The sequence below is a fragment of the Bos indicus genome, chromosome 11 (assembly GCF_029378745.1).
Source record: "Bos indicus isolate NIAB-ARS_2022 breed Sahiwal x Tharparkar chromosome 11, NIAB-ARS_B.indTharparkar_mat_pri_1.0, whole genome shotgun sequence".
NCBI classification, from domain to species: Eukaryota; Metazoa; Chordata; class Mammalia; order Artiodactyla; family Bovidae; genus Bos; species Bos indicus.
Window position 1 is genome coordinate 19,202,898 of NC_091770.1, and position 12,687 is coordinate 19,215,584.

Here is a 12,687-nt window from a genome sequence, read left to right on the forward strand (position 1 = left end):
AGATGGACAGAGGCCTTAGGTGGCCGGTCATGGTGATCCATTGGAGGTTGAGACCCCTGACCTGGCGGGTGGCCTGCCCCTGTCTTCCAGGCTGTGTGCAGAACCAACGGCTTCTACTCGCTCACCGTGCAGAACTGGTTCAGCCTCCACAAGACTGTGCAGCCGCTGGTGAAGCGGGTCTGTGACACCGACCGACTGGCCTGCAGCAAGACCTGCTTAAACTCGGCCGACATCGGCTTCGTCATCGACGGCTCCAGCAGTGTGGGGACCAGCAACTTCCGCACTGTCCTCCAGTTTGTGGCCAACCTCAGCAGGGAGTTTGAGATTTCAGACACGGACACGCGGATTGGGGCCATGCAATACACCTATGAGCAGCGGCTGGAGTTTGGGTTCGATGAGTACAGCACCAAATCTGATGTCCTCAATGCCATCAAGAGGGTGGGCTACTGGAGTGGAGGGACCAGCACAGGAGCTGCCATCCACTATGCCCTGGAGCAGCTCTTCAAGAAGTCCAAGCCCAACAAGAGGAAGCTAATGATACTCATCACCGACGGGAGGTCCTATGACGACATCCGGATACCGGCCATGCTTGCCCATCACAAGGGTAAGTGAGCTGCTCTTGCTGACCAGTCTGGGGCTGAGCAGACCTCTGGGCCTTGATGGGTTGTTTCTCTGGGCACCGGTTTTGTCTAGACCTAATAAAATGTTCACAACCCTAGGGCATTAGGGTGTAGTTCAACACCACAGGGCCCTCTGGGTAGTGAAGAAGGGTCAGGCAAGGACACGGGGGTAGTTTCCACAGCATCAAGGCCTGCGCACGCTACCCCTCTTCTTTATGTCCCACACTCACCGACACGTGATGCATTAAAGAGGAATTTGACTCCTCACTCTAATCTCCCTTGAAGACCACAAAATTGTGGTAGAAACTTGAAGAAAATGGATGTTTTAAAACAGAAGTATAATACTATCATATAAGCAATTGCTAACCAGATATTGGAGGTTTTGGTGGGGGAGACCTCAAAGAAATTTTCATTCAAAGTATTTAAAGAGATATTTCCATATGAAATTTGAAAGAGGACAACAGGAAGTTTAAAACCATGAAAAATGAGCAAAACGTTTTTTTGTAAGTGTTCAAAAAATCAGTCATATGTAATGCCTTTTGGACAAAATCTATATATAATCCTTGTTTAGAAAAGTGCCATAAAATACAAGGACAATACAAACAACCTGAGAAAACCCCTAGTGACAGTAATACTAGTAATGACAATAAAAGTAAACGGAGTCATCAGTGAACCAAAAACCTGCGGTAAGTACTGGTGAACAAGACTTACCTATTGTGGGGGAAGTTTTCGTGTGTGTGTATGCACTAAGTGTCTGCCTCCATTTAATTTGAGTTTGTTTGTAGGATTTCCCATATTCTTTAAAGCTGCTTTTAATCCTTTCTGAAACAAGGAGGGATATAAAAATAAGCCTTCAGGAACCAATATTTCTGGCTTCTGGAAAAGTAACCAGACACCAGGTTCAGACGGTCTTCCCAGTGATTTGCCCCGTAGGGAGCACTCATTACGGTGGGATAGCAGGTGGTCCACATGCCAGCAGTCACAAGGCCCCGTGGGCTCCTGTCAGCAGAGCAAGGATGGTTTATGGTTCAGAAGCAAACTGCCCAAAGTTCCAAAGTGAGTGGGCAGAGCCAGGTGGGGCAACTCTTGGTGACAAGCCCAAGAGCGTCCATCCCCAGCTTGTGTTCAGCTCCTCTTACTCATTTTTCTCGATGCCTCTCCTTAAGCCTCACCCAGAGGGTATCCTTGACCCACTGGTCGGGAGAAAGTGAAGACCTAGGATGATGTCCCAGGCACTGTCAGGGCTATCATGTTCTGGGTATCTTTAAACAACAAGGGCCAACAGATGCAAGTGACATGGAAGCCATGAGCACTGGGGTGTCCCCGAGGGTGTCCAAGCCAAGGCTGGGGGACCATCTATCAGAATTGCCAGTAGAAAGACCTCTACCATAAGGTTGGACTGCAGGATGTGAAAAGCTAAATCTCTAATATTGGTCTTGTTGTCTTTACTTGGGCCGGGGGTGGGAGAGGGCAGCCCTTCCATCTGTGAATAGAAACGAGATCTTAGTGGGTCTAAGCCCTGTTCTGCAGCTAAACTCTTCCTGTGACCACTTGGCAGCACTTTTAAAGCCCAACCTGACTTTTCCCAATGTGGATAATGTTCAGAGAAAAGACACTGGAAAGGTGAGAAAAGGACCTGGCAGCTTAATGAGCCACAATAGGAGAAGAGCTTAGCCCAGAACCACCTGTGGTGTGGATGGCGCTCCCATCAGCAGGAAAGGGAACCCGGAAGATGCTAGAGAAAGCTATGGCCCTGCGGGTGGCGGGGAGGCGGGGGAATGGAGCCTGGGCAGAAGCCCCTCCCCAGGCTCTGCCCGCCATCTCATGGCCATCTTGCTTATCTCACCCTGGTCAGCCTGGAGTGGGCATGGGAATAGGTCAGCACCTGCCCCAGTCAAGAAGCACACTCCGGGCAGTCTGCCGCCCCACTAAGGACAGATGCCTGCTCTCTGAATTCCTCTTCTCCCTGAGGCATCTCAGTCCATGGTTACAGCCCAAACCCTTTAATCCTACTATGTTCATTCCCCTTTGTATCTAGACACGCTCCAGTCCCTCCCTTCTTAAAGAGGGAAATAATTCCCTTTGACCCCATGTTCTGGCTCGTTACCACCTGCCTCCTCTTTATCTTCATTTCTCTTTCAATCTCAGCTCACAGCAATTCACTTGGTTTCTTTGGCTTTGACTCCCTGGACACTTCTCTCTACAAGCTACGGCATCTTATGTTTCTTCTGAATTCAGTGGATACCTTTTCCCTTTCATCTCCAGTGATCCCCCTGCAGCAGTCAGCACTGTTAGCTCCTTCTTTATCTGTAAACACTTAGCTATTCTGTGGTGATGGAGCAGATGCTGGGTCGCCAGCTCTCCAGGTCCTTGTGCAAGTTTTCCTGCTCTGGAAATCCTCACTGTTGGAGCCTATGGCTTATAAAGTCACCCTCAAGCCAAAAGTGATTCAGCTCCACTGGTTTTGTTTTGTTTTGTTTTGTTTTTTGGCCAAGGTTTGCAGCAAAGAGAGGGCTTATCCACAAGGCAGGCAGGAGAGCCAGTCACAAGTCTACCTCCCCAAAGGCAAGGGGCTCAGGGCTTTACAGGATAGCAAAGGAGTGGGGCATCTGAGTGGTGGGGAGGAAAAGATATGGAATTGTTCTGTGCAGGCAGAACTAAGCTACAGGCCTCTGCATGTGTTCTAAAGGCCACTAAGTGGGCATTCACGCATGCCAGGTTGGGGGGTCAGTGGTCCTATCCAGTCTTAACCAGCTCAGCTGAACTAGACACAGCTGAGTCTCAGCTCAGCTGATTCCAAGTTTCTGGAGAACAACTCAGGCAAACATCTTATTGTTGTGGCTAGGAGCCACTTGCAGGACATGCAAGTCTTAAAACAATCTTGATTAGTGAAGGCAGGTGGATTTGACTACCCGTCATTTCACTTACATTTAAAAGATCTTGAACTGGTTTTTGAGGCGGTTAAGACTCAGTTTTGCGTGACTTTACACACAGAGCAGGTGTGTGGCATGGGGTATAATCTGCAGGGCACCCAAGTTTCGCTTGTCCCAGATATCATTCCCTTGCTGTTCCTCATGAAATTCTTATCATGGATTGACTCCATTCTTCTGTTTTGTTGTTGTTTTTTTCTCCAAAGGATGGTAAACCCCTGTGAGAGAACAATTATATCAGTTTCACTGCTGCTGGCATGCAGCACATGTTCATGCTTTGGGCACATTTCTGATTTTGGATTTGGTTGCATTCAAGCACAATGGCCAACAGAGTGGCAGGAAGGCAAGGGTGGATGGCCACACTTTTCCTTGGGGACATTCACTTCATCCACCTTTTGTCCCCACAGGCGTGATCACCTACGCCATAGGTGTGGCGTGGGCTGCCCAGGATGAGCTGGACATCATCGCCACTCACCCTGCCAGGGACCACGCCTTCTTCGTGGACGAATTTGACAACCTCTACAAAGTGGTCCCCAAGGTCATTCAGAACATCTGCACAGAGTTCAACTCACAGCCTCGGAACTGAGTTCAGAGCAGGCCAAGCACCAGCAAAAGCTGCTCTCCCGACTGGCTCTGGGATGACCCCCAACACTTTTCAGGGCACATGTGGGACAGCCAGGAAGGCAGGGCTTGCAAACCACGTCTTGTTATTTTTCTTTGCCAGGGTGGTTTTTCATACTTGGAGTTAGAAAGATGATCATTAATTTGTAGGATGAGCCAAAAAGATACCTTGCTTTGGGAATGCTGGGCATTTTACATTTTGAGAATTGTTTTTAAAATAAATATTGAGTAGAACAAAGCACTTACAACAGGCTTACCTAGAGCTTTTGTGAGATTTTTAACATCTTTATCTCCAGTCAGAAATCTGTTAACTCTCCACAAGTTTCATTTTTGTCACAACAATATAGGAGTCGGTTATTAAATGTTTGAAAGGATTTCATGCAATCACTCTGTGTTCTGGGCAGTGGTCACAGGGTTGTGGCAGGGCCACCCTCTATTCATGCCCCAGAGCACCTGCCCTGCGCCGTCCCCTGGCTCGAGGTGACAGCGCGCCCATGTGGGTGCAGGGACAGTGTGGCACAGCACGGCGGCCCCTGGTTTACCTTCTTCTTCTCAATTGTGGGAATCACTGTGTTCCTGCAGTGTATGGAGTAGTTGGGGAATGGCCCTGGAGGACCACACTCATTTGGCTTCTTTTTTTTCCCGTATTCTTTTTTTTATTGGAGTATACTTGCTTTACAATGCTGTGTTGGTTTCTGCTGTACAACGAAGTGAATCTGCTATATGTATACATAAATCCCCTCCATCTTGAGCCTCCCACCCTTCAAGTGACCTGGCTTTGGAAGCAGGGCATCAGGCTGGTATGGCCGCTCTCAGCCCAAGCTGCTTGTTAGAATCATTTTAGAGTAAAACGCTCATTCCCAGGTCCCATCCCAATCTATGAAAGCTGAGTCTTTGGGACGAAAGCCGGATCACTGACAGGTCTGACGAGCTCTCTGATGATACTGAGGATGTGCTGCCAGGATGAAGAACTACAAGCTGCCTCGGAGGGTCAGTGTTAGAGCTGTTACCTGGGAGAGTCCCTGTTTATATGCCTGCTGTTCTGGGTCCCATTTAGTTTAACATTCATCTTGGATATTTCATATGTTAACTAGATACTACTATTAATAATTCCATTCAAATAAGCTGGCCTGGGTTTGACTGAACCCCACTTTTTACTTCCAAGACTTATTCATTACGATATGAAATTACATATGCGATAGGGAGCATTCAGAAGCATTCTAAATAGCTATACCCTACTTGACAAGTTATATTCTGTAAAAATGTATTTTGGAGAATGGTACTCTGAATATAGGCCAAAAGATAGTACCTGTATTAATACTTGGGGCAAAATATTTATGTAAGAAATTTTGAATCAGAAATAGTATCCATTTAATAGAATTTGTGCAGAATTTACCAATCTCTCGATACCTGAGGGGTTATTGCCAATTAAAAATGTTGTGGTCTACTGAGAAAGGTGTCAATGATTTCAAATTTATTAACCATAAATTTTACTTCAAAAGCAATTGCAAACAGATTTGTTCAAAAACTTCAAATATGACAACTAGCTTCAAAAAGGAAATTCTTCATTAAGATACCAGTGCCAGATTTAGCTAGGAAACTAATTACAGGACATAAGTACTAGGGGCGATTATTCTGCCTATTATTTTGAATGTGCAGGTAATTGATATAAAGTTTTTTTCAATGTTGCTTCAATGTACACAAGTTAATTTTTTTAAGAGAAGTCTTACTTTGGAAAATAGATTTGGAATATAATTATTTTACAGAGGCTTTAATATGAAAATCAATTTGTCATCAATAAGTAAATATTTCCAAAAATGATATAACTTAATTATTTTGGTGTTCTCTTTCATTTACTGTACCAGTTTGAAAAATAAGTTATATGGTCACCCTACCTATGCTGCTGCTGCTGCTGCTAAGTCACCTCAGTCGTGTCCGACTCTGTGCGACCCCATAGATGGCAGCCCACCAGGCTCCCCCGTCCCTGGGATTCTCCAGGCAAGAACACTGGAATGGGTTGCCATTTCCTTCTCCAATGCATCAAAGTGAAAAGTGAAAGTGAAGTCGTGCAGTCGTGTCCGACTCTTAGCGACCCCATGGACTGCAGCCCACCAGGCTCCTCCGTCCATGGGATTCTCCAGGCAAGAGTACTGGAGTGGGGTGCCATCACCCTACCTATAGGTATCATAATTTTGAAGATAAAAGAAACCTCTTCAGACAGGTCCATTGTTGATATGTTGTCACATACTTGAGTATATGCTGTGTGGACCACCAGAAGTGAGGTTGTTGAGGCCCTCAGAGATCACAGCGTTGTTAGAATTGTCCATGTGGATGTTCAACTCTCAAGAGATGGTGACGGGTCAGGATGAAGAGAGAAGCAGTGAGCCAAGCTCACATGTGCCCAGGGAGGGCAGAGGAGCCCAGGAGGTTGGGAGAGGACCACAGTGACAAGGCAGGAGGGCTGGGGCCAGATTCAAGGGGGCTGGGAGCAGACCTGTCCTGACTCCAGGCCTGAGACATGTGGGGTGAGAGAGCACAAGTAGCCTTGTCTCAGGAGGTGGAGGAAGAGAACCAGACTTCAGGTAAGAGCAGGCAAGAAGGCCCGGGGGCCTCTTGGCAGCCAAGAGGAGTGGGCAGGCTGTGGTGTTGTTGGGGCTGGGTCAGGTCTGGGTTTGTACAGATCCGGTGGAGACAAGCGTCCTGGTGGTGATGGGTGCCATGTGAGACTTGCATTTAAAAGCCTCTTTACTCAACCTAATCTGTGCCCGACACCACTGGGCCAGCACTGAAATCTTAACACCAGAAACAGAACTTTGGAGACAATCTACATCAAACCCTTCAATGACACACACACACACACACAAAAGAAACCCAGGCTTTAAGAGCATTGTGCAGATATAAAAGGACAGAACCAGAATTCAGATTTCTTATCTTCCAAATTCCTGATTCACTTGACTGCCTTCTGGAGGCTCAAAACCCCACCCCCTCTCCCATGCCCATCCCACAAACACACCTGCTTCTGCACACTTGGGGCCTCTGGTCCAACCTTTGTGGAGTGCTCTGGGTCCTGCAGACACGAGCCAGTCTCCTAAATCAACTCGATCGTTCATTCCGAGGTCTCAGCAGAGAACTTCTGTGCCCTTTCTCCTCCAAATCAACCAAAACAAGTGGAAGTGTCTGGGCAGCCTCTCTGGATGTAGCGATGTCTAACCTCTACTCAACTGGCCCACCTGTTGGGAGTTAAGGGTCTTTGAGGTTTCTTGGTCATACGTTTTGCAACAAGGCTCTGCTAAAAATTTTCAAACAAATTGACAAGGTTCAGATATTTTTTGTTTCTCTGGGCTCTTTAATCCCTTTGATCAGGACAAAACCTCCATGAAGCAAGTTTCCCAGCATAATCTCAGGGGGACCGGCATGGTTTTATAAACAAGATGATGCTTCTGTGGTCAAGGATTTTCCAGCCTGAAAGAGGAATTTCCAGAAAATAATGTTATTTTTCAGTCACAATCCTAAGAAAAGTTCTCCCCCTGGTTACCAATATGTAAATGTAGTAAGTAGGAAATATGCTTGAAATGAATTCAATTACTTTAGAAAGAGATATTTATTTAACTAATGGCTTTGAAGAATTCACAGTCCAGTGATAAACCCCACGGAAATGAACAATTAAAATGATAAAATTAATATCATGGGATTATGCACAAAGCGCATGACTGGTGATTGCAAACAACCTCCTGAGAGAAATAATCGTGAAGTGTTTAATAATTAGTGTGTGCTGCATGCTGGGCACTGTTCTAAGGACTTCACATGTATTAACTCACCCATCCCTATGATTTATGGCAAGAAGTACTATTATTCTTCTCACTTTACAGATCATGTAGCTGAAATATGAAGATGTCAAGTAACTTGCCCAAGGTCATAGGGCTGGGAGAGGCAGATCTGGGAATTAAACCCAAATGGCTGCATAGGGGGTTCTCTAGTAAGCTTGAGAATTTAAAATTTATGTATAATTATGCTAAGTGTGTGCTCAGGATCTCTTAAATATACAAAGTGAGGAGTCTGTTAAACATCCAGTGCAAACTGTACTTCCCCCCATCACTCCTCCTGCTTCTCTGGATAGCCACCTGCTTTCACTTAAGCCAGGTGATTATAATCTACAGTCCATAGTCCCTGTAGCTCCCTGAACACACTGGGCTTCCCATCCTTTAATAAACTCCTAGCCATCCTTCAAGTCTCAGTCCAAATGCCATCTCCTCTTTGGAGCCTTCCCTGACTTGCCCAGGTAGACTTGGGCTCTCTGGATACACAGTCCCGACCCACCTGTTTTCCAGTGACCTCCTTGTCCCTTTTCCTTAGGGGACACAATTCACACATACATCATCAAGAACATGGAATACAGGGGATGAGAACTCTGAATCTAAGTCACCTGAGAGTTCTAACCCCTAATACAATAACATTGGTAGAACGGGAGGCAGAGATTTTTCAGAAAGAAATGGGATATGGTGGCAAGAGAGAGGATCTACTTCCATGCAGGCTCAGCACTCTTTTGAACCCTTCTTAGGTTCATTACTGTCTGTTACAATCACTGCCTTTCTAGGGTATCTACTCATAGGGAAACTATTCCTCACCTTACACTCTTATTTTTCCCACAGAAATGAAAATCCCACTTTCTGTTTACCTTCCTGAGTTTCATTCAGTAAATGTGTTTTAAGCACCTATTATGTGTCAGGCATTGTGACAGCCACTGGGATACAAAGATTAATAAGACCTGGTCCCTGTCTGAGATGCTTAGGGAGGTGAGGAGGCTTGGAACAGTGTGAAATACAGAGAAACAGCCTGAAACTTGAGGCCGAGGCAGGGGTGTCGGGAAAAAGGCTGGAGGGAGAGGCAGGGGCCAGGTCAGAGCCAGGGGGCTGGGTTGGTTCAAGTCCTCTCCGGTGCAAGTAACAGAAACTCAACTTACAGTAGCCCAAGCAAAGAGGGGATTTGGGGAAGGAAAATGGAAGAACTCAGGAACTCCAAGGTCAGGCAGACAGCAGAGTCTCAGAAAGGAGAGGGAGGACAAGAGAAGGACTGGAAAATCAGGTAGTCCTTTCACTCTCCTCTAGGACGAGCTTCATCTGGAAATTGTTGAACAGCCCTGCAGGTTGGGAACTGAGTGGCGCTGTCCACACGTTAAGGACGGACCTCTCGATGCGGCCCCCTTCAGCAGGGCCCCCCAGCACCCCAAGCTGACACAGCGGGCTGCGGAGGAGCATTCACATCGTTTTGTCCAATCACCTTACAGTTAGTAAACTTTCGAGATTCCTTGATTGTCTTGAATGCTTACAAATGAATGCCCATGAGTTCTTGAGTTTGGAAAACCAAATGCACGCTGAGTAATAGTCTTCCAGTTCTGTAGTCTCCCTCTGTTTTGCTTAGAAGTTTTATCCAAGAAAACCCATAACTGTCAAAGACTCCTTTTCACGTCTCTTGGCCTCAATAGCTACAAAATATTACTTGTTTATAGGCCATTAGCCATTGAAAACTGTTCAGATCATCAGGGAAGCTGAACTGCTGCCTCTGGGATCCACCTCTATTCTTAGTACGAAGATGTAATTGAGGAGAAAAGTACTCTTTAAATAACCATCTACATGGCAAACAAGATTGAAAGATTGCAATTTCAATGAAGGCTTTGCTTTTTTTCTTTCTCTCTCTCTTTTTTTTAATGTTCTGTAATTGAAAAATACTGAGCTTAACTTTATCCCTGCCATTCCTCTCACACTAACTGGGCCCATAGGCAATAAGCTGCCCAAGTAAGCAAATACTATACTTGGCTTGGCAGCTGAGACTTTCATATAAAAAATACAATTCCAGCTGAATAGCTCCTTTCTGAGACTCCTCTAGTTTCACACTTGGTTGAGGTGAGCAGGGTGTATTCAGGTTAATGGCAAATCGGAATCTGGGTTCTCAACAAAGAGCCTTTACATGACTGCCCAGGGCACAGAAGCTGCAAGACTCTGGAAGCCATGGAAACTGTGCAAACATCAAAACAAGACCCGAAATCAATTTAATTGTTGTTGGTCTGACATTCCCAAGGCATCTGTAAACCTGTATCTTGATATTATGATAGCGATTTTTTCCCCCAATTATCCTAATACTCTACAAGTTCTCCTTGAAATCATAGTGAAAGGGAGTTTCTTTTCAATCTCAGTAGGGAGGTTGTGTGGCATTTGAAAGCCAAAGAGGGAACAGGGACAAGTTGAAGGTTACAAACCGCTGTGGAAATGACTGTCTAAGATACGCACCAAGCAAAATAAATGAGCAGACACAGTTTTCTAAATGGCAAAGTGGCAGTGTAATTGGTTTTCTCCTAAGAGAATACCTTCATTGAACAGGGGACAAGGCAGTGTGGAAACTCCAGGGGATCTTTCCAGCTCCTCTGACCTAAATGCAAGGCCTGGAACACCCACATGCCTGCTCTTACCTACAGAGAGAAGGCGTTCTCCCAAAGTGGAAAACCAACCCTTTCATCCCGGAGTCGCTCTAATCCTGGACAGTTAGCAGAGATCTCTGGAAACAAAATACCAGTGGAGCCATGGCAGCCTCAGTGGAGAGCTGCCCACAGGGGAGCCGGCAAGACATTGGCAAGGCCACAGGCTTGTTCGTGAGCAGATCTGGGGCATCCGACAGAGACCTTTCCCTGCCTCCACCCAGATACTTGGTCCTGCAGTTTATCAGGGAGGACCAGCCAACACCCCTGGGGAATTATCGTGACAGGGCTTCGTTTGCACTCAGGCTGAGGAGGCCTAGAGAAATTCAGTGACGAGGTTAAAATCAATCCTAGACATCAGTTATGCAGTCCCAATGTTCCGTGAAAGGTGCTGGAAGTTGTGTGTCACTGAGAACACACACAACTCTATTTTCTACTCTGCAGCCTCAAATCCAAGATCTCGGGAGACTGGATTGTTACTTGAAGTCCTAAGTTGCCTTTTGCCTATATGTCCATTTTTGTGTTTCTCTGATTATTATGCAGGCAATTACACACCAGCTCAGATGGTGTTAGTCCATCTGCTCACAGGTTCTTAAACACAGATTAAGTGGCAGGTACTACACATGCCCCAGGCAGCTGAGTGGGCAGTGTGGAGCCTCCCTCAAACTTTTCCTTTTAAAGAGAAGGTATTTGGTTAATGAACTGTTTTGATTTCAAGGGATTCTGGACATTTATTAAAACTAAGTATTTAAGAAGCAAGTGGCTCTAAGAAATTTTCTCTAACCAAACTCTGTATCTGGGGATAATCTCCTTAGGTGAAAGGCAGTAGGAAAAGGGCTGTGCCGGGCACCCTGGCGACCTTGCACACCTCTGGCTCTAAGAAATTTTCTCTAACCAAACTCTGTATCTGGGGATAATCTCCTTAGGTGAAAGGCAGTAGGAAAAGGGCTGTGCCGGGCACCCTGGCGACCTTGCACACCTCCACACAGACCCCGTGGCCAGGCTCGGGTCAGGCTGCCCCATGTCTGGTTGCAATGCCCTGAGACCACCTCGGGAATATAGCAAGGTGGGTAGTTTGTGAGGAGTTGTCACACCACTCTGTCCACCTCTCCATCATGTAGGAGGTGTTCACAAAACATTCTTTGCAGTCAAGGACGTTCCACTTTAGGGTGCAGCTGCAGCCTATAAAGTGGATTCACTGCCCCCTGGAATTGGTGGTGGTGGTTTAGTTGCTAAATCACGTCCGACTCTTGTGACCCAACTCTGTGGACTGTAGCCTGCCAGGCTCCTCTGCCTATGGGATTCTGCCCAGGCAAGAATACTGGAGTGGGTTGCCATTCCCTTCTCTAGTGAATCTTCCTGATCCAGGAATCAAATCCATGTCTCCTGCACTGCAGGTGGTTTCTTTACCACTGAGCCACTGAGAGCTCCCCTGCAATGACTCATGTTGCCTGTCATCCAGGCCCTTTGGCTCTGATGCTGTCCTTGGGACAAGGGGACTGACTGTGGAGTAAACCAACCTAATCCACTTGGGTCCTTTGTGTCCTTACCTGCCAAACCTATTGCCCCCTGGTCATGGCAGTGACCCCTGTTGTTTGGGACTGCCTGGCCACTTTACAGCATCTGCTTTTCCCCGATGCCCTGGGAAGCCCTCCCTACCATAGCACTGACCCCCATGAGACTTCTGAATGCCCCTCATCCCACACATCCACGGAAATGCCAAGTCCTAACCCTGTCACCTGTCCCAGCTGTGATGACCTGCCAGTGATTGGGAAACTCTTTATTAAGGAGCAAACAGCAGAACAAAGAATCCCCTCTTTGGACCCATGCCACACCTGCACTGGCAGCCTTTGGGCTGGGGTAGTGCTTAGGTGTTGCCTGGGCAGATCAGGTAGGAGTCACTGCCTGAAGAACCCTATGCAGAAAAAACCTGAGGTCAAGGCCATTAGAGAAAGCAATACTAAAAGCGACTCTTGCTGCGTGTCATGGGAGAGAAATGGGGCAGTGTGGGCTGCAGCAGCTGGGGTTCACTCTTCTCAGTGGCTGA

At 46.7% G+C, this 12,687-nt stretch overlaps 1 protein-coding gene across 2 annotated transcripts in view; it reads left to right on the forward strand.

The window, feature by feature from the left end:
- VIT (vitrin) overlaps window positions 1-6,002 on the forward strand; it is a 124,922-nt gene extending 118,920 nt beyond the window's left edge. For both annotated transcript variants that reach the window (XM_019970008.2, XM_019970009.2), the window contains 2 exons: window positions 91-604; window positions 3,958-6,002. In XM_019970008.2, the coding sequence (XP_019825567.2) occupies window positions 91-604; window positions 3,958-4,136 (693 nt within the window). In that variant the 3' untranslated portion in view covers window positions 4,137-6,002. The remainder of the gene's footprint in view (window positions 1-90; window positions 605-3,957) is intronic.
- The last annotated feature ends 6,685 nt before the right edge of the window (window positions 6,003-12,687 follow it).